The 20,977-nt window shown below is 49.6% G+C and overlaps 1 protein-coding gene across 3 annotated transcripts in view; it reads left to right on the top strand.

Annotated features, from left to right (window-relative positions):
• TSPAN15 (tetraspanin 15) overlaps positions 1-18,396 on the top strand; it is a 51,822-nt gene extending 33,426 nt beyond the window's left edge. For all 3 annotated transcript variants that reach the window (XM_036998876.2, XM_073240922.1, XM_017672959.3), the window contains 5 exons: positions 7,173-7,268; positions 9,719-9,835; positions 15,504-15,551; positions 17,010-17,126; positions 17,618-18,396. In XM_036998876.2, coding sequence (XP_036854771.1) covers positions 7,173-7,268; positions 9,719-9,835; positions 15,504-15,551; positions 17,010-17,126; positions 17,618-17,767 — 528 coding nt within the window. In that variant the 3' untranslated portion in view covers positions 17,768-18,396. The remainder of the gene's footprint in view (positions 1-7,172; positions 7,269-9,718; positions 9,836-15,503; positions 15,552-17,009; positions 17,127-17,617) is intronic.
• The last annotated feature ends 2,581 nt before the right edge of the window (positions 18,397-20,977 follow it).

The following is a 20,977-nucleotide window of genomic DNA, read 5'->3' as shown; positions in this document are numbered from 1 at the left end:
TTTTGTATGTTGACTTTTGAATATTGCAACTTTACTAAATTCATTTACTAATTTTCAACAGTTTTTTGCCAGAGTCTTTAGGATTTTCTATATATAAGATCATATCATCTGCAAACAGACAATTTTACTTCTTCCTTTTTGATTTGGATGACTTATATTTCTTTTTCTCTTTTTCTTGCCTAATTTTCCTGCTTTGGCTAGGACTTCCAGTACTATCTTGAACTGAAGTAATGAGAGTGAGAACTTTCTCTTTCTGATCTTAGAGGAAAAACTTTCAGCTTTTCACTGTTGAGTATATTAACTGTGGACTTGTTAGGTATGGCCTTTATTATGTTGAGGTACATTCATTCTACACCTGATTTGTTGAGTTCTTATAAGGAAAGGGTGGTCAATTTTGTCAAATGCTTTTTCTGCATCTATTGAGATAATCCTATGATTCTTATCCCTCATTTAGTAAATGTATTATGTCAAAGGATATTGAACCATCCTTTCATACTAGGGATAAATCCCACTTGATCATAGTTTATGATCCTTTTAATGTACTGTTAGATATAGTTTGCTAATATTTTGTTGAGGATTTTTGCATTTATGTTCATTAGTGATATTAGCCTGTAATTTTCTTTCCTTGTAGTGTCCTTGTTTGGCTTTGGTATCAGAGTAATTCTGCCCTCATAGATGACTTTAGGGGGTGTTTCCTCCTCTTTGATTTCTTGGAAGAATTTGAGAAGAATTGGTATTAGTTCCAGTTAGTTGGTAGAATTCATCAGTGAAGCCATCTAGCTCTTGAATTTTCTTATCAGGAGACTTTTGATTACTGATTCACTCTCCTTCCTTATTTGTTATTGGTCTGTTCAGATTTTCTCTTTCTTCATGATTCAGGAATGGTAGGTTATATGTTTCCAGAAATTTACCCATTTCTTCTAGTCTATCCAGTTTGTTCTAGGTTATCCAGTTTGGTGTATAAATTGTTCGTAGCAGTCTCTTATCATCCTTTGTACTTCTGTGATATCAGTTGTAATGTCTCCTATTTCATTTCTGATTTTATTCGTTTGACTTCTCTTTTTTATCTTGGTTAGTCTATCTAAAATTTTTTTAATTTTATCTTTTCCAAAAAAAGCAACTCTTTGTTTTGTTGATCTTTTCTATTGTCTTTCTAGTCTCTATTTCATTTATTTCTGCTCTGATATTTGTTATTTCCTTCCTTCTCCTAATTTTGGACTTAGTTTTTCTTCTTTCTATAGTTCTTGAGGTGTAAAGTTAGATTATTTGAGATCTTTTTTTTTCTTAATGTATATGTTTATCACTATGAACTTTCCTCATAGAACTGCTTTTTCTGCATCCCATAGATTTTGGCATGTTACATTTCCATTATCATTTATCTCAAGATTTTTTTTATGTCCCTTTTGCTTTCTTTTTTGCCCCATTGATTATCTTAGGTGCCCCTATTTAGTCTTGCTACATACTCCTCCCTTTTCCTCTTTTCTACTTTTCAGGCCTTCTCTGAACTGATAGATCCAGAGTATTGGTTTATTTTTCAGCAGTCTTGAGGGATGAAAGATGTTTATACCATTTGTCTACGGGAATACTTTCCTGTGTACCCAGTTGGGCTCCCAGTTGGTCCATGGCTTTCCAGAAGTTATAGATTCATGCTTTCCTAGCTGGAGACCAGGTCCAGGTTGTGGTCAGCAGCATGAATGGCTTTAATAAACAGTCCCCAAAATGAATAGCAGGTCTAGTTTCCAGGGTGCTTTCACAAAGGCAGGCTGATTTGCCATTTTCCAGTGCCCTGTAGGTCAACAGGGACTGTGACACCAGTCCTTCTTTCCAGTGAGTAAGCTGAGCCAAGACAAAACCTCCAGGGGCCCTTTAGTCTTTATGGCTCAGGATGCCATAGGTCTGAGGTCAGGGGTGAGAGTTTCCAGTTATCCCCAAACCCTGAAGGCAACATGGGGTGAAGTGTGTCCTTGGAGGGGGTATCCCCTCATGGAGACTATTGGGGAGGGGGATCTCAGTGTGCAGGTCAGGAAGGACCTTCATCATCAGAGCTCTTTAGTGGACCATGCTATCATTTGCCTGTGATAAATAATTTGCAATAATTTAAAAGATGATATACAAAACTACAGATGCAGTAAGATGTCCACAATGAAAAAAAATAGGACTGGAAAAGTCTGAAAGGAAATAGAAATATTAACATTTTGACTCCTATTCCATCTACGACATGGGACTAGGGTGATTTTTATTTTCTCCTTTTTATTTTTTCGAAGCTCCCATATTATTTTCTTTTCTTTTTTATAATCAAGGGAAAAAATACCGTATAAAGAAAAATAATTTCCCTTCAAACTCTAATGCAATGTGATTTTGTAAAATAAGAGACTGGCCAATAGTGAGGATAAGGAAGGAGCAGCTCAGCTATTGATGGAGGCAGGAAGGGACACTGTGAGGTGGTGAAAAAGGTGAGAAGCAATCAGGTCAGCTTCTTGGAGGTGAGTTCCCAATTCCATTTTTTCCTCATCAAGAGAAGAGGACAGATTTCTGTGAGCCAAACTGACCAGTCAATCCACACAGGCTACCTGTTGACTCTAAAAATCCACTGTGGTGAAAAATGAGGATTAATCATCAGGCTAATGCTTCATGCTGGGTTCTCAGGAAGATGTACAGACCATGGCCACAGCTAAGCAGTGAAAGATAAACACTCTCAGCTTTAAGGAAGATACTCTCTGTCAACCTCTGACCCTAGATGAGGTTTCTTCTGTCAGACATGACCTAACAGTCATACTGAAGTAGCTTCTCTGCAGGATCTAGTGGCCATGCACTAGCGGGCTGGGACAGAGCTGGTGGCTCTGAGGGCCCTGGCATTCAAAGCAGAAATGCAGCATCCTGACCTCAGCCAGTTGGAGGAGAACCTGAATGACCTCCACCACTGTCTGGGTCTCACTCCTCTTGACCTTCTGTGACCCCAGCTGTTCGTGGGGCCTCTCTTGCTGGTGTTGGAAGAGGGCAGCTCCTGTCAGGCAAAGCCTGGCAGGGACACCCAGAGGGTGCAGAGCTATAGCTGGTATAGCTGTACCCCCAACCCAGGCCTCCTTCCCTCTACCACCAGGGCATGGGAAGGAGCAGCCCTTTTACTGGCCTTGATCAAAGTGTGCTGTGGTCACACCTGACACCAGGCAGGGAATGGTGGGTGGCAGACAACTTGTTTATGTTATCAGGACACTGGCACATGGTACTGTCTCTGGACATGACCTTGAGGTCAGGTGCAGGGAGAAAGGAGATGGCACCGAGACCTACGTGGCTGAGCACCTAAACAAATATATCCTTTCCACCCAGAGCAAAGTAGAGTTCTGCACTGATCTGTCCAGACTCCCACAGCCGGTAAACCCACTGTGGACAGCCATTTGGGAGTGAGAGCTGGAGCCTGGGAAGCTGAAGTGTAATCTCTCCCACCATGGGGATTGAAACTGTGACTTATGGCCAGGTCTGAGGAAGGGTCTGGCAAATATTCTAAAGAACCTTACAGCTTTTTCTCCTTTTTTCTTACTCCCTTGATTCTCTTTGGTGCCTGGTTTTGTCAGAAACAAAAGATCTGTAGAAGACATCTCAGGGCTGGACCAGAGGCTGGGGTCTGGAGGGAGGCAAGGAGAGGAGTTCCCACCTTCTGGGGGAACTGGGGAAAGTCCAGCTATGCTAGCTCAGCCCAGGAAGGAGGAGGGTTGGGGAGGAAGTCCTAGGCTGAGCTCCCCCTTCACCTTGTGAGAACTAGGTGAGCATTGGTGTCAACTGGGCCACACAGCTGGGCCTCCCCAGCCTTGGTCTCAGAAACTGATATGGAAGTGATGGAAGGTGGCAGCCTGCAGGGAGCTAGGAAACCAGGACAGCTCCATCCCTGGAGGCCTGAGGGGGCTCCAGCTGCTAGCTCCACCACTCCTCCCTCCTCCTCCTGCTCAGGGAGCTGCTCCCCATGCTCCCCCCCACCTGCTTAAATTCTCATTCACTTAAAACCACTCTAAGTGCCTCTGTGAGAGGCTACTGCAGAAGGTTTGGGTATCTTTAAAATTTGATTTAAAAGAAAAGAATAGGAATGACAGTTCTTTGTAGCTTGATTCTGGAGGCTTAAACAATGTGCTCTGAAAATCCTGTGGCCTTTGATGTTTGCTTACTCTGCTTAATTTAGCCTGGGCCAGGTGGCCTCCAAGGTCATGTCAGCCATTCATGAAAGGTGGTTTCTAGTCCTCATTGCTGCTGCCCCTGCTGGTGTGACCTGGTTTAGAGTGGGATAGGGTTGATACTGGATGTGTTTGGCCTTTGGGAGCAGCAGAGGAAGCCAGAATTCTCTTTTCTCTGCCACACTCCACAAGGCACATCCTCTGAGTGGCCTCCCCAGCCCCCCACGACATAGCTGGACATAGTATAACACTTTACAGTGAATTAATGAGCTGCACAACTCACTTGCTCCACTGGAGCTCCTCACCCATCCCCCACCTAAATGGGAGCCACCTAAATGGCCTACTCCTTTCTCTGGTGTATGTGAGGCACACGCACACACACACACACACACACACACACACACACATGCACATGTGGTGCCAAAGGCAGGGCACACACAATAGCCAGCATGACCCAAAGAGGTCCCAATGGGAACTGGAACAGATGCTGCCCATGGAGCCCGGGACCATCTGTTGTCCTTGTCCATTTTGAGAGGCCTTCAGCAGGGCCTCCCTTCCCTGCAGGGACTCAACTCAGCTTACCTGATGGAAGCCTGATTTTCACAGAGGCCTCTTTTTGGAGTCAGCACCTTGGAAAGTGCTCAGAGACTGAGATGGTTTGGGGAGAGAGGTCAGAGCTGCTCACCAAAGAGGGAGGGAAAATCTTCCCACTTTGGGCCACTGGGAATCCCCTGTGCTAACCCTGCCCTGGGCCTCCTGCCCTCTTCCCTTACCCCACATCTTCAGTTCTGGGAGAGTCCAGACAACAGGTGACCCAGTGGGAGGGCTGGGAGGTGGCCAGTAGGCTGGGGTAGGAGCAGAAGGATATGGTGGACCAGGACTGTGTCTTAAGTGCCTTAAGAGTAGAAGGAAATGAATTGCCACACCCCTACACACATGGCTTTGGACATGTCCTTATCCTGGCATCTCGCTCTTGTACCTCAGCTCAGCCAAGGGCCCCCTCCAGCATGCCATTCAGTGTCAGTGTCATGAGCTCATTCCCTTGCCCAATCCAACCCTGGGTGGCAAACTGCCCCCACCGTGGTATCCTGCTTCTTAGACATGCCCAGGCATCCCCCATCTGTTGTGGGGGGGGTTCGGGGCTGGCCTGTCCCTTCACCTCCACAGGAGTAGGTACCCAAGGTTGGAAAGGCTTCATGACCCGGGGGCTTCTGGGAAGGGTGGGCTGAGGCCAGGTGGGCCCCTGCCCTGCCCAGACTGTGTGGCCAGAAAGCAGCTGTTGCAGCCAGTCCCTGCCATGCGGGACTGGGCACTGTTGATGCAGAGTATTTCTCAGGGGCAAGGGCCTGGCCCACTGCCTCTGAGGCTGCTGTCCATCTTCCCCAGCTCCCAGGTCAGTTCCAGAGTGGCCTTGCCTTTTGGCCACAGAGACAGATTTCTGTGAGTCAGTCTCCTTTGTTACCATGGCTTTGAGCAGCAGGTGATGAGGAGATGGCCAGTACTGGAGATGGTTTGGAGAAATGGCCCCCATGCTGCACCTAGGATTCTTATCTTGGCTTCTTCAAGTATCTCAGGCTGGGAGTTTGATACCTGGGTTCGAGCATCTCTTTGCCAGTGACCAGCAGGGTGTTTGGGGACAAATCCCACCGCCTCTCTGAGTTGCAGGGTGTCTGTGAGGGCTCCCAGGTCTGGCTCTTGCCCCGGAGTCTGTCTCTATTGCAGGAGGTCTTTCGGACGAGACCTGGGGCCTCAGTTTCTCTTGGGATTAGCCATTTTCCACTGATGACATGATGGGTATGGAGTGGTACCGTTAGGGTATCTGTCTTCTGGAAAGATAGAGAAATATCTATAATAATAATACCAGGAGCTACAGTGTGCCCAATGTCCTGCTAAGCACTTCTGTAGCATTAGTTTATCTAAATCTCAAATCCCTCTGAGGCAGAGGATTGTCCTTCCATTTTGCAGGTGAAGAAATGGAGGATCCAATGTTAAATGAAGTGCCGGAGGCCTGGGTGGCTGCAGGGACTGTTCTTGTTCATGAGGCTTGACAGTCCCTGTCAGTCTAGTGTTTGATCTTGAGAACTGGAAGGTATCTTAAAGATAGGGCTGCAAAATTGGTTCACAAGTGGGACACTGAGGCCCAAAAGGCAGAAGTAGTTGTGATGGGTCTGTAGGGGCATCCCAGTGCCCTGTTTTCCCAGTGTACCCAAGGGTGCCTCCCCCGTGGATCGTCTGGCTCCAGAGCCGAGAATGCCCCCTTTGTGCCTGCACAATCTCTGATGATACAGTGGCCTCCCTGCTCTGAAAGCCCCAATTGTCACTGTGAGCATGGAGCTGGGCTGCCCACATTCCCACCCCCACCCCTTCCCACTAGGGGGCCTTTTGTGCTCCTGGATTTCAGCACAACAGCTGGGCTGTTGATCCAGAAGGCCCAGCATGACTGGGAGAGGGTGGCGTGCCAGTTCCTGGTGGGGCCTCTCGTCCAGGCCAGAGCGCTGCTGTGATGAAGAGAGGGGGACCTGATTTCCAGTCCTGACTGAGCCCCAAGCCAGCCTGCTCTGTGCCCTGCGAGAATCAGGCCCCCGTTCTGGGCCTGTTTCCTTATCCGTAACGCAAGAGGTTGGGCAGTAGAGAAGAGTGGAGAGGAAGACTGGAGGGCCAAGGGAAGATCCAGCTCAGGCCTGTCTGTGGTAGCAGAAAGAGCACCAGCCCAGCACTGCAGCGTCAGAGCTGCCCCCAGGCAGGCCCCACCGTTTGGGGCCAGACTTGCCTGACCCTTAAAGGAAATGGGGTAAATCACTCCTGTTCAGACATGACACAGGGACTCAGGCATCAGATGGTCACTGGGGGTATGGAGAGTTTGTGGGTGTTCAGGGTGGGGAGTGGGGGAGGTGGGGTGGGATCTCTGGGCGTGTGGATACTCTGTGCCAGTCTGGATTTCTGAGGAATCTTGGGTTGGACTCTGGGGATGTGTGTTCCCCTTCTTTTGTGATTTCTCTGTCTAAATAGACCATCGACTTTCTAAATGACAACATTCGAAGAGGAATCAAGAACTACTATGATGATCTGGACTTCAAAAACATCATGGACTTTGTTCAGAAGGAGGTGAGCCTGGCACGGTCAGAGATGTGCCTCCCATGCCCTTTGCTCCCCACTCAGGACTCTGCGCAAGAGTGTAAAGGTGAGGGGTCAGGTGACTTATCCATTCACACAGAAGGTAGCTGGCCAAGTTAGGAGGGAAGGGTGGGTCGTGGATGGGCCACCAAGATGGGGCCTGACCTTCTCGACCAGTCCTCTGCCCATGTGCCTGGCCCAGAAAGTCCTTGCCTTCCCTGCCCCTCTCCAGTTACATGGGCCACCCCAAGCCCCCTCCACCCCTCACTGAAACAAAGAACAAGCCACCTGGCAAGATTCCAGGCTGCCCCTCTCCAAAGGATGAAGATCCTCCTTCCCTGAGGTGGGAGTGACTGCCAAGCCACCAAGTTCAAAGTCCCTTCTGCCAAGTCCTTTCAGTGATGGGGAGCACAGTTCCTACCGAGTCAGGGACAGGCCCAGTGTGGAGAGAGCTGTTCCCTGGGTCCATTTCCCTCTGCAGGGGGGAACAGAACCTGACTTCTCCTTTTCTTCATGACATTTCTTTGACTGTGATGATAGTCGTTTGGGGATGCTGTCCCTCTCCCCTAGGCCCAGCCGACTCCGTTGGAGCAATAATAGCAGCAGTTTCAGGGCCGGCCCTCAGTGGCTTCTATGCATCAATCTCATTTAGTCCCGAGCCTCAGGTGCCTACCTGCACTGGGGGATATTAATGGCCTCTTCCTCTTGGCGTCATGGTGAGATTGCCTTGACTTAACTGAGACGTACTTAGAGCAGTGCCAGGCACGTGGTAAGACCTCAGAAAGCGTCAGCTGCAGTGGTCATTGTTGTCATGTCCTCCCAGGTGGGGACCAGCAGAACGCAAGGGCCGTGGGCCCACTCAGCCCTGGCGCGCTTCCTGGGATGTGACCTTGGGGGCTTCCTCTGGCCTGGTCCGCTGTGCTAGCCCTCAGTGGAACTGGCATCTCACCACACCCAGAGCTACCCATAGCAGCCACTCCTTTGGCTCAGGCCTTCACTGTAGTCACAGCAGGTGCAGCCTCTGGGAGGCCTTTCTCTGCCAGGGATGTGCCTGCCAGCTATGGCTGTTGGGCAGCATAAGATGTTTTTATTGGAATCAGCCTTCAGCTGGCTTGGGGACTATGTTTCTCCTTGGGTGGGATGGGGTGGTCTCATGTTCACTGGGCAGTGGCATGGTGCCAGGCCCTGTGCTGAGTGCATGGCGACTGTTAGTAATCCTCACTCAGCTGTGCAAAGCTTGCATTGCTCTTTCTGCTTTACACACAGGGATCTGAGGCCCAGAAAGGCTTGTTGACTTGCCTGAAGTCACACAGCTAGGAGTGGTAGTATGGGGATTTGAACTGTAATCTGGTTGCAAATCAAATTCTTTGCACCTCATCCCAGGTCCCAAGAAGTAATAACCCAAAAGGCTCTTTGGGGACTCTGGGAGGATGTCTGTTTTGTGTTTCTACAAGAACCTCCAACCACATCACTCCCCTGGTTGAGCGCTTCAGTGACTTCCCATCACTCAGAATACAACCCCCAGTCCCTACTTATTCTGGCTGACAGGCTTTGCACAGTCCTGCCTACGCTGCCCTCTTGACCTCATCCCCTCCACTCTTGCTCGCTCTGCTCCAGACACACTGGCCTCCACGCCTGCTGCTGTAACACGTGAGCTCGTTTCCACATGGGGCCTTTGCACATGTTGACTAGCTTTTTCCTATTGTTCGTGTTTCACATTAAATGTCATATCAGAGTGGCCTCTCCTGACCTCCCAACCTGCTTCTGCCCCTCCCCCAATCCATTTCCCCAAATCCCTGGTACACAGCACCACGTTGCTGACCTTTGCAGGCAGTGGCTGCTTTCTGTCTCCCTCTCCCAGAATATGTCCTATGTGGCCCTGTCGCTTTTGCTCACCTGTCTCTCCAAAGCCCAGATCAATGCCTGGCACGTGCCTGCACCTCAGTCAAGTAACTACCTCCCCCAGGCGCTGGCACGAGTGTAGCAGGGAGGAGCTAAGCTAAGGGAAATGATGCCAGCCTCACCCTCGCTTCTGTCCTGAGCCCAGGGCAGGACAGGCAGAGCTGGCGGGCAAGGAGGAAAGGTCAGTGTGGTACAGGGGCCACAGGGCTGTGGGGCCTTCCCTAGAATTCTAGTCTCTGGGAACTTAAAGGCCAGCTTCTCAGGTCAAGAATGTGTACTGGGGACATGAAGGGAGTCCACTTGTCAAGGAAGGACTTTCCCTTCAGTGTTTGGCATTACCCTGATATCCCACCCAAAGGCTGTCCAGTGTTGGCTTGCATGCCTCTCCAGTGGTGGGTGCTCACTACCTCCTGGGTGCTCCCCACAGCATAGATCATGTGGCCTCCGGGTGGGCCCTTTCCTGCTCTCTGCTGGGGCCTCCTCAGCGGGTACCTCAGCGGTGACAGCAGCTCCCCCTGCCTGCCTGTTTCCTCTTCCAGTTTAAGTGCTGTGGCGGGGAAGACTACCGAGACTGGAGCAAAAACCAGTACCATGACTGCAACGCCCCTGGCCCGCTGGCCTGCGGGGTGCCCTACACCTGCTGCTTCCGGAACACGGTACCCATTGCTCCTGGGGCTGCCCCAGCTGGTCACTTTTCTCATCTTCCAAGACAGGGTGGTGCAGGTGGGTGGGTGGGGTAGGCAGGAGTGGAGGTCCTTGCTAAGCTTCCCTGAGCCTCAAGGGGTAAGTCTGGGGGTGGGGGGAGGGAAGCTTGTCTTTGTTAGTAGTGGTGATTAACATCCATTGAGTGCCCACCATGTGAAGGCCTCTTCTAGGTTCATTGGTTGTATCAACTCATTTAGTTCTTTCAACAACCCTGTAAGGTAGGTACTGTTACTTTTCCCATTGGACAGATGAGGAAATTGAGGCACCAAAGGTTAGCTGCCTTGCCCAAGGGATGAAATGCAGGCAGCCATGGTCAGAGCTGTGCTCTGGACTACTTACAAGCCAGGTGGGGAGCAGAAGAGATTCCATGCCAGAGGGCTTAGCAGGGGCGGCTGGCTCTGCAGCCTTAGCTGGAGGGCCAGAGTAGAGCCTAGGCATGTCCGGTAGACTTTGGACTTGATGTCCTGGTGATCATCAGCAACACGGCACTTGGAAGGGGGTCTGGTGCTGTATATGCCAGCCTCTGCCTCTCCCCAGCAGCACCCTCTCAGCCCAGTCACCGACTTGGCCACTTGGGAGGATGTCCTGAGCCATCACTGCTTATGAATGAGAGGCTTCATCAATCCTCTGTGTTTGACTAATGTGTCCAAAAGATGCCTGGTTTCTGGATTGGAACAAGGCAGAGAGCTTTGCAATTACTCATGCCCTGAATAGTCATGGAAAATTTCTTTTCTGATGTCACCATCTGTGCCCACTGCTGGATTCTGTAAACCAAGTGAGATAGGGTGGGGCCCTCACTCCTGAGCCAAGTACACTAGCCCTAAAAAAGTCTGGGCCAGGAGTGGGGTCTGTTTGGAAAATTTAGTTGCCATAGGCAGGGGGCATGCTAGGGAGGAACCCAGGGTTTTCAGAGAGGCCTGTGAGGGGCGATCCTGAACTTCGTCACCCAGAGTGCTGGTGCTTGAATGTCCAAGTTGAGATGTGGGATTCCAACTTGCATTCATTCATTCAGCATGTTTATTGAAGACCTACTATGTGCCAGATGTGATTCTAGGTTCTAGCAGTACAGAAAACACACAAAGAACTCTCTGCCCACATGGAGCTGACATTCTAGTTGGGAAAACTGACAAAATAAATAAATAAAAGACAGTATACTGGAAGGTGAAAAGTGCTAAGGGGTAAAATACAGCAGGGGATGGAGGGTTGCAATTTTAGATGTTGAAAAGGTAGGTTCTCAGTAAAACCCTGAAGGAAGTGAGGGAGTAAATGATGCATATTTGGTGGATGAACATTCTGGCAGAAAGAACAGCAAGTGCAAAGGTCCTGAGGTGGGAATTGCCCTGGTGTGTTTGAGAAACAGCACAGAGACCAGTGGGGCTGGCACAGAGTGAGCATGGGGGAGGATAGTAGCATATGAAGTCAGGGGTGTCATGGGTGCCCTGAAGGCCATGGTCAAGACTTTGGTGTTCCCTTGAGTGGTAAGGAGCTAGTGACAGGGCTTTAGTGGACGAGTGGAAGAGCTGACTTAGGCTTACCAGGATCACCTGGCTGCTGTAGGGTCAGAGGTAGACACAGGGAGTCTGGTTAGGGGCTAGTGTGGTGGTCCAGGCGTCACAGGTTAGGTTCGCCTGGATGTGGGCTCTGATGCTGTTTGGTGGGCAGGAGGCTTAGTGGGAAGTGCTCTCAGGATCAATACCTGTAAGAAAGCAGAATTGGGCAGAGGGAGAAGTTGAGTAACCATACAGTCTCAATGGGGGCCTCAGTTGAATCTGTGGAGATGATCTGGGTGATTCTTCAGAGTCGTCTCATATTGGGGCAAAGGAGCAGGCATTCCTATCCCCACAATGACCAGGCATTGCATGAGTACAGTGTCCCACCCTGGAAGGGACTTCCTGGTTTTGTTCAGCAGAGAAATAGAACCAGTAGAGAGAGAGAGAGAGAGAGAGAGAGAGAGAGAGAGAGAGAGAGAGAGAGAGAGAGAGAGAGAGAGAGAGTGTGTGTGGAGAGAGAGAGAGAGAGAAGAGAAGAGATTCATTATGAGAAGTTGACTCATGGAATTATGGAGGCAGGCAAGTCCCAAGATCTGCAGAATGAGTCAGCAACTGAAGGCCTAGGAGAACCATTGGTTTTGTTCTAGGAGAACCATTGGTTTTGTTCTAGTCCCAGTCTGAAGCCTGGGAACCAGGAGAATGGATGATACAGTTCCTGTCTGAAGGCCCAGGAAGAGCCAGTGTTTCAGTTGAGATCTGGAGTCAGGCAGGCAGGAAGAACTCTCTCATGCTCAGGGAGTGGCAGACTTTTTGTTCTAATCAGTTCTTCAACTGATTGGATGAGGCCCACCTGTGTTTGGGAGGCTGATCTGTGTTACTACATCTACTGATTTAGAAGTTAAACTCAATGAAAATACCTCACAGAAGCACCTAGAATAACGTTTTACTAACTATATGGGCACCCCAACACCCAGTCAAGTAGACACATAAAATTAACCACATGTGACAGTTACCACAGAGGGCTGACAGCTAAGGGCTCCTGCTAGCAGCACTTCCATCAGCAGCAGGGGTTTAGACAGCTCCTTATAGCATCTGTCACACTAGGTGGGAGAAGACAGAGCCTGAGAGTGGGTGGTGGTGGTAGAAGTAGGAAGACATGGTCAGATTCTGGCTGTATTTCACGAGTTAGCCATAGGATTTGCTGATGGGTCAGTTGTGGGAGGTAGATGAAAGAGAAATCAAGGAGTACTCCTAGATTTTGGCCTGAGATACAAGAAGGATGGGGCCATTGCTTGAGAAAAGAGGACTCTAGGCAGGCAGTTTGGGAGGGACGAAGAGCTCAGCGTGGACGTGTGGAGCTCACGGGCCTGTGTGATGTTCCAGAAGAATGTCAAAGAGACAGTGAGATGCAGGAGTTGGGAGTGTTGGGGAGAGGTCCAGGCTGGGATTATAAAGACAGAGGCCATCTGCAGAGAAATGGAATGTAAAGCCAGTACTTGGATGGGAACACTAAGGTGAGGATGTGATCTTCCCCTGGCTGGGTTCACTCTGGTTCTGGATTACAAAACCCCTGTGGGTTCTCCCTGGGCCTCTCACATCTGGACAGTTTTCTCTAAAATTCTCTACATATAAAATAGGTGTTTCCTTCCTCTGTAGAATGTGTCATTTGTGCAAGAATCTATTAAATATTTCATTCAATCAACTTGCTGAATGAGCACACAGGAAAAACATAGACTAAAAAAACTAAAGTAAAAAAAACCAGGACCATAGAAAATATTTTCTAAAATGGGAGGTCCCAATGATGGAGAGAAATATAAAATACTGATACATAGGACTAAAGGGCCTGTTGACTCACTGGAAATGAGCCTCATGTTTGGTGGCTTAGAGCTCCCTGGCAGCCAGAGGAAAAGGGGAGATAAACTCTGTTAGGCTGTGGCTGTTGAACAGAAGAAAACACACCAGTTCTTCAGGGAAAGTCCCTTTTTTTCCCTAGTCTCAGCTTTAAATGTCTTATGTCAGGCTTCCTATGGAGGATTTGAAGTACCAGAGTTCACTAAGGCTTGTAAAATTTGGTAATAAAGAGTGATGCCCCGAGACCTACTGTTGAAGAGGGCTGCTTGCCTCTACACTATGTGACCTCAGACTGCTGTTCCTGTTGAGCCCTTGTGTCCAGTTTTTATCACTATCTATTCCCTTATTGTTGGCAATCCTTTGGGGGCATCTGTCCCTAAAAGGCTCTCTTCCCTTTCCCATTAGCTGCTCTGACCCAGTAACCCAGCTCCTCAGTCCTGTGCTGGGGAGGAGGTGGCACATTAATAACCCCTGTGAGCTTCACTGTATTCCTACTTTGGCTGCTCAGGAGTCTTCTTTCTGACCTCCTGTCTGGAGGCCCTGGGCCAGCCAGGAGAAGGTGCCACACAGCTGGTCTCAGGGCCCATGACCTTCAGCAGAACTGATTCTGTGCAGAATATCGATTCTGTGGTCAAACCCAGGCAGGCTTTATCTTTGGACAGGCCGTGAATGCATCTTCTCCCCTTCCATGGAGGGGTCTCTCCTGGCAGGAGAGGTGAGTGCCCGTCTGTCTCCAGGGCCTAGAAAAGGGTTCTCAGCTCTCTGTGTTAGGGAGGCCCCTGACAGCTGCATGTCTGCCCCCGAGGGCTCTAGGGCTGGGAACAGGGGAAAATGAAGTTACTTTTGTCACTTTCTTACATACCATATAGTTCACTTATTGAGCTGTTCATGTGTCTCCTTTTCTAGAATACAAGTTCCATGAAGGCAAGGACTTTGTTTTGTTCTATATTCCAACCCATAGATCAGTGATTGGCACATAATGAATGCTCAATTAATATTTATTCAGTGAAGGACAGAACAAATGAACAAATGAGGTAGAAAGTGCCCACTCCCATTATGCCCTCATGCACCTGCTCCTCAGGTGTGACCCTCTCTATGAGGCTCATGTTCATGGCCTGGAGGGGCCACAGACACCAGCCAATGCTAACTGGATGCTGGGTGTTTTGGGTCTGAAGGCACCTGGGGCCAGCCTAGCCTGAGAGAAGTTATTTTTCCCACACGCTGGACCCTGACATTTAGACCAATCTGGAAAACAATTGAAGTCCAACCTACTCTTCTGGAAGGAGAGTAGGCAGCCTTCTTTGCCTTCCAGAGGTTGGGATCATGTCCACAGTGACTTTAACCAGAGTTTCTGTGTTATTCCATGTGCCCAGCCTTGGGATAAGCACTTTACACATATATCTCAATTTATGTTCAAAACAGTCCATGAGGTGGGTTCATTGATCACCACTGCTATATGGAAGAGACCAAGGAATCTACTCATTCATTCATTCAACAAATATTTATTGAGTGCCTCCATGTGCTGGTCCCTCATAGTACACCTGAGGTTGGCCACAGAGCTCATGATGGCAGAGCAGGATCTAGACCAGGCAATGTGAGGCCAGAGGCCACCCTGGTTTTCTCTCACCTTATAGAAGGAGGAGACTACTCAGGGGCACAGGCAGTGATGGGATGTGCCCCTGCCAGCCTTGTGATGATCTGCTGGGAAGGGATTTGATGGGGTCCAGGCTGAACACAGCTTTCCCTGCACCTAGGTTAATCCACAGCTGGGAGTTCCTGAGAACAGCTCTCTTCCTAGGAAGGAGGTTGGGTGGCCCTTCTGCTGGTGGGGTTGGTGGTCTGCAGGGGCAGGGAGGGAGGTGAACAGCCTTGCCTTTAGGTGAACTGCAGCTGGCTGAGGTCTTAGGTTTTCCTTCATAGGAGCCAGCAGAGCAGGAACAGCCCAGCCCTGATCTCAGAGACAGTGCATAACCGTGAAGCCGTGGCTCTGGGATGGCTGGAGTTGGGACCACAGGGCTGCATGTACTTTTCTCTGCATTCCTAGGATGCCACTGGTGGATAAGAGGTCCTCCCACCCAACTGCCATGGAACTAGCCTTCCATGGCATTTCTTGGAGGGGGAGGTTAAGACACAGACTTGAGCCAGTTGCCTAGGTCCAGCCATATGGGACAGTGTGACTCTGTGCCTCAGTTCTTTCATCCTCAAAATAGGGAAGAATAGTAGTGTCTTCTACAGTAAGCACTACATAAGTGTTTGCTAATATACATTTCTCTTTCAGACAGAAGTCGTCAACACCATGTGTGGCTACAGAACTATTGACAAAGAGGTAATGTCTGAAATCTCCTTTAGAAAGGTTACTCTTCCTGTCCTGTCCCCAGGGTGGTTGGTGGGGCTCCTAGGGGTGGGGCTGCTGGCCCCTGAGATTTCCCAACATTCCTGGCTGTGCACAGGATCTGGGGACTGCCAGAGTTTCCCCCACTACCCAAACACAGAAGAACTCAGGGAGCCAAGAATCCTCCCAGGCCGGGAGAGGCTGCTTGCCAGGGCTTGCCAAGCACCTACCATGGGCTTGTCTATATGAGACACCATGCACTTGCCCAGGACCCCAGCATTCCTGTGTGCCCACCTTGCCCAGTACCATTCTCCCTCTGCTCTTGGAGCTGCCAATTTGCAGACGTCTCATGCCTTCTCCCTCAGCCTGGGACCCAGGAGTCCCGCAGGACAGAGAGCCCGCTGGAGGACCCCTCCTGGGCCAGTTTCCAGAACACCACCTCCCCTGGACTAGAAGGGAAGCTGGGGTGGTGCTGAGAAGGAAGCTAAAAATAATGACTTGAGATGTGTGGGGACAGTGGTTCTCGAAGTGAAGTCCCCAGACCTGAGGCAACAGCAGCCCCTGGGAATTTGTTAGAAACAGCACATTCTTGGGGGAGGGGGAAGGCAGCAGGTGATTCTGACACACAGTGAAGTTGGAGACCCATAGACTGACCAGCAGTGGTTCTCAAGCCATTTAGGCCCATGGCCAATTTTTATAATAAACACTTGGTAATGTCATTTATCATCCCCAAATGAAATTCACAGATAATATAACATACCTACATAATTTCAAAACAATTAACCAAATTATCTGAGATAAAAGGCAAAACAAAATAAAACAATTTACAACTATACATCGTATTTCAACATGTAAATGCTCAGGCATTAGATAGATACAGTGGAAGACACGGGGAAGCAGTTGGGTATTTGCACCCGCAGAGGCAGCCGAGACCTGGGAGGGAGGTGTGATGTTAGCATCTCATATATGTGGCATTATTCTATCTGCTGACAGGGTTTTTAAACATGGTGAACAATTCTCGATAAAGTTCCAAACAAAATAAAGTCTAATCATTCCTTAATTTACATAGTAGTATTTCTGCAAAATTCAGCATACAGTAAAGCCACATAGAAAACTGCTTTTTATGTCTCTGGAGTGAGGCTTTGGGTTCAGATAATTTGTGGATGGGTTTTCCCCCATCCAGGTGCCTGGGGGACATCTGAGAGGCAGGTAGGCTGTGCAGTGGGAGGCCTTGAGCTCCGCAATCCCTTAGCCCCCACCTCAATCACTGTGACAACCTCAGGGCTCTACGGACAGTGCTGCTTGTTGAGACCCGTGGTCAGAGCCACCTTCTCACATTGCATGTGAGAAACTGAGCAGTTGAGGGACTTGCCCAGACCTTGAGTGAGTGGCAGGCAGGGTTGGGACTGGGGTTCTGCCAGGTGGGGACTCAGCGGGCTCCTCCCTGGGCAGCGTCTCAGTGTGCAGGACGTCATCTACGTGCGCGGCTGCACCAACGCCGTGCTCATCTGGTTCACGGACAACTACACCATCATGGCGGGCCTCCTGCTGGGCATCCTGCTCCCCCAGGTGGGCTGGTCTCCCCACCCTGGGAAGGGAGCTAGAGGTGGGGGTGGTGGGCAGGCTGTGAGTTCAGATAAAGTGTGGCTTGTTACTACAGAGTATAGAAGGTACAGGAGTGGGTTGGAAAGACTCTTGTACCAGCAATCCGGAGTGGCCCTATGAGGGCTGGAGGCTGGAAGGAGGTGGAATGTTAGTAGCATTGCTTATAAAGCTCTTCCAAGCGCTTCACAGGCACTGCCTCCTTCAGTTCTGTGAGGTAGGCCCTACTATGCCCATTTTACAGAGGAGAAAAGACTCAGTAAGCATAAGGGGCTTGCCAAAGGCCCCCCAGTAGTGAGTGGCATAACGGGGGTAGACGGGAGCCCTAGAATGGAGGGCTTTTGGGGTTTCTGGGGAGGGGCGGATGGGGCCCCAGGCTCAGGCTGCTTGGGAGAGGGCCTGGGGCCTGCCCTCCAGGCCCCTGGTAGGGGCTCACCCGCCCTGCCTCTTCTCTTCAGTTCCTGGGGGTGCTGCTGACATTCCTGTACATCACCAGGGTGGAGGACATCATCACGGAGCACTCTGTGACTGACGGGCTCCTGGGTCCCGGCGCCAAGCCCAGTGTGGAGGCAGCGGGCACAGGGTGCTGCATGTGTTACCCCAGTTAGGGCCACCTGGGGCCTCTCCCGCGGGGTCATGCCCGCACAGACCGTCAGGCCGTCAGGCCGCATCACGGGCCTGGGCGGGACTGTGCGCCGCTCCCCACGCCGCACTTAGCAAAGCTGTGGCGACCTGCACCGGCCTCCGTGGCCCAGGCTGCTCCAGAGGCTCTGGGATCCTGTGCCTGCCCACGCTGCCGGCGCGGGAGCAAGGGTCCCTTCTCCAGGGCGGGGCCGCCGGGAGTGGGGAGCTCAGTGCCCCTCTCGGGCCCATTTCACTTCTGGCTGTGCCTTGACCTGTGGTGGTCATGCTCCTTTAAGGGCAGTTTTGAAGTGATTTGTAAGCAGGGAGGGAAGAAAGTTTGTGTGCCTTATGATGGAGGCAGGGAGAGGTGCAGCCCTGGGCCCCCCCCCCCAGTTCCTCAGCCATGCCCCAAAGGCCATTTATCAACTTCCCAGCTGCCTTGAGAACTCCCCAAGGGCTGCTGCTTTGCTGACTCTTGTTTTTTACATGATTTTTATAGTCATTTTGTATGCAGTTATCAGGAGTTTCTGACTAATCAAAGCTGGGTGTTTCCCCATGGCCCACTGTTGCCCCTCCAAGCAAGTTTATTAAACAATAAAGATATGATTTTTCATTTGGTCTTGTTTTGGTTTTTCATTTGTGCTGTTTGGGTTGGAAAGGGGTGACTAATATCTCAACATGGACTTGGAAGCCCTTGGTTGATGCAAAGATTGAATGGGGGCTACCCTGGAGCCAAGATTTGGCACGCTGTGGCTGGAAAGGATCAGCAGCTGGCCCAAGGCTGCCTGCTCCCGGTTCAGAAAGGCCTCTCCCTTTCTTTGCATTGACTTAAAAGAGACGGCTTTTCCCGGCTGTGCTGTGGGCTGGGCCTGGAGCCTTCCTGTCCTGCTCTTCTTGCTAGAAATTCATCTGTGGGAAACCTCAGGGGAGGAGACAGCAATGACATCAATCTTACAGACTGGAAAACAGGCCCAGCCACCTGTGTCATGAAGCTTCTCCTCCAGGAAGTAGGCAGGTAGGAAACAGGAAAAAGAGGGCTCCAGAAAGGACCAGTGACCACAAATCTACCTTTGGCTTTAGAACCTGAGCGACTCTCCCTGCAACGATAAATAGTGTGCGTTCCTAGGGCCTGGTGGTCGGCGGCGGAACGCTGTGAAATGCCAGGCAAACCTTGGTGCCGACTGCCCCCTGCTGGATACAGTAGGACCTGCTTGGATCTGTCCACCACGATTTGGGTTCTAGATATGCTGGGAGGTTCTTAGCAGCCAGGACCATAGATAAAACAGCAAGTGCCCCGAGCCTGAAGACCTCAGTTTAACTGCTATTAGCCCAGAAGTTAAGTAGTGGGATGCTCTGTCTGCTTTGTGAATAGGCCTGAGTTGTCTGATGTGTGGGAAAGGGAGAAGGGTTTTTAAAAGCATAGAATAATGTAACAATAGTAAACTCATCTGCGAGCATGCTTTGTCAGCTTGTCTAAACATCTTCTAGGTATTAACTCCTTTAGTCCTCACAACTGTATGTGGCTATTCTTGTTATCTCCATTTTATTGGTGGAGAAACTGAGGCATGGAGTGGTTAAGGAACTTGTCCAAGGCGCATGGCTGGCAAGGGAAAAAGCCGTGCGTGACATGAACCCAGGTGGCATCTCCCTGTACTCAGCCCTCTGCTCCGTTCTCTTTCCCCTCATGTGGACACATGGCGCCAGGCTGCTACTACAGCTGACTCCTCGAGGAGACCACTGCAGCCACTTGCGGAGCCTCTGCCTTGTCCCCAGTCTGACCTGTGCATACAAGGCCAGGGCAAACTCTGTCTGGCTGGGACCTTGTGGCTCTCAGCTCTGGCTGTTCCCTGAGAACTCTGTGTTCAGAGGGGGAGGCAGCTGCTTTTAGGGCAGCAAGATAGCAGAGACACTGAGGGGGTTTGGACTGCACAGAGTCTGCTTATCTAAAGTCACATTACCCCGGAACCTGGAAACCTGTGGCCACCCTGTCCTCCCCCGTTGCACCACCCAGCACAGACACTCTCCCTCCCATTGCTGCTTATATGGACGAAGGATCATGGGTTGGTGCCCACAGATGCTGAGCACCAGCAGACACTTAGCTCTTTTTCTCTCAAACCTCAGCCACTCCCCTCTCCAGAAAGCAAAACAGAACACTGGAGAGACTTTTTTGGTCCTGTGGTTGGGAAGCCCCTGCTAGTGCACCCATTTGTGCTTCAAAGCCAATGGCACCATCTTGACCCCACATCTCACAAGGATGGAAGAATGACCCTTAAAACAAGTCCTTTTTCCTCACCATGGCACACACAGAAAATAATGACATTAGTGCAGCCCACAAAATTTGGGAAACTAAAGGAGATTTACAGGCTTTGATTTTGGACATGTTGTATACTTATAAAGCAAGCAAAATAAAATGCATTAATAAGACTAGCTTTGTATAAAAATTTCAAATACAACATTCCCGAAACTTTTTTTTAACAGTTTATTGAAGTGTACTTGACATAAAGTAAACCTCATGTATTTAAAGTGACAAATATATTATTAATAAACCATCACCACAATCAAGATAATGAACATATCCATCACACTAAAACATTTCCTCTTGCCCCTTGGCAATCCCTTCTTTACAGCCCTCCTCACCAGTCGCCTGCACTATGTCCAGGGAACCAAGGATCTGTTTTCTTGCTCTATACATTATTTTGTGTTTTCTAAAATTTTATATAAGTGGATTTATGCAGTATGTACTCTTCTTGTCTGGCTTCTTTCATGCAATATACTTATTTTGAGGTTCATCCATTTTGTAGCATTCATCAATAGCTCATGCCTTTTTATTGCTAAATAGCAGTCCATTATATGGATATTTGTATGGACAAATTATCCGTTCACCTACTGATGGATATTTGTGTTGTTTCAGGTTTTTGTTGTTATTACAAATAAACCTGTTATGAACATTCATGTGCATGTCTTAGACATATATTTTCATTTATCTTGGGTAAATCTCTAGGAGTGGAATAGCCAGAACAAAAGGTAAGTGTATGTTTAGCTTTATGAGGAACTTCCAAAGTATTTTCTAAAGTGGTTACATGACTTTTAATCCCCACCAGCAGAGTAGAGTACCTGTTTCTTACCATCCTGGCCAGGATTTGGTATGGGTGTGTGGTAATATGTCATTGTGGTTTTATTTTGCATTCTTTAAA

The sequence above is a fragment of the Manis javanica genome, chromosome 7 (assembly GCF_040802235.1).
Source record: "Manis javanica isolate MJ-LG chromosome 7, MJ_LKY, whole genome shotgun sequence".
Classification (NCBI taxonomy): Eukaryota; Metazoa; Chordata; class Mammalia; order Pholidota; family Manidae; genus Manis; species Manis javanica.
This window is presented reverse-complemented; position numbering and strand designations above follow the sequence as displayed.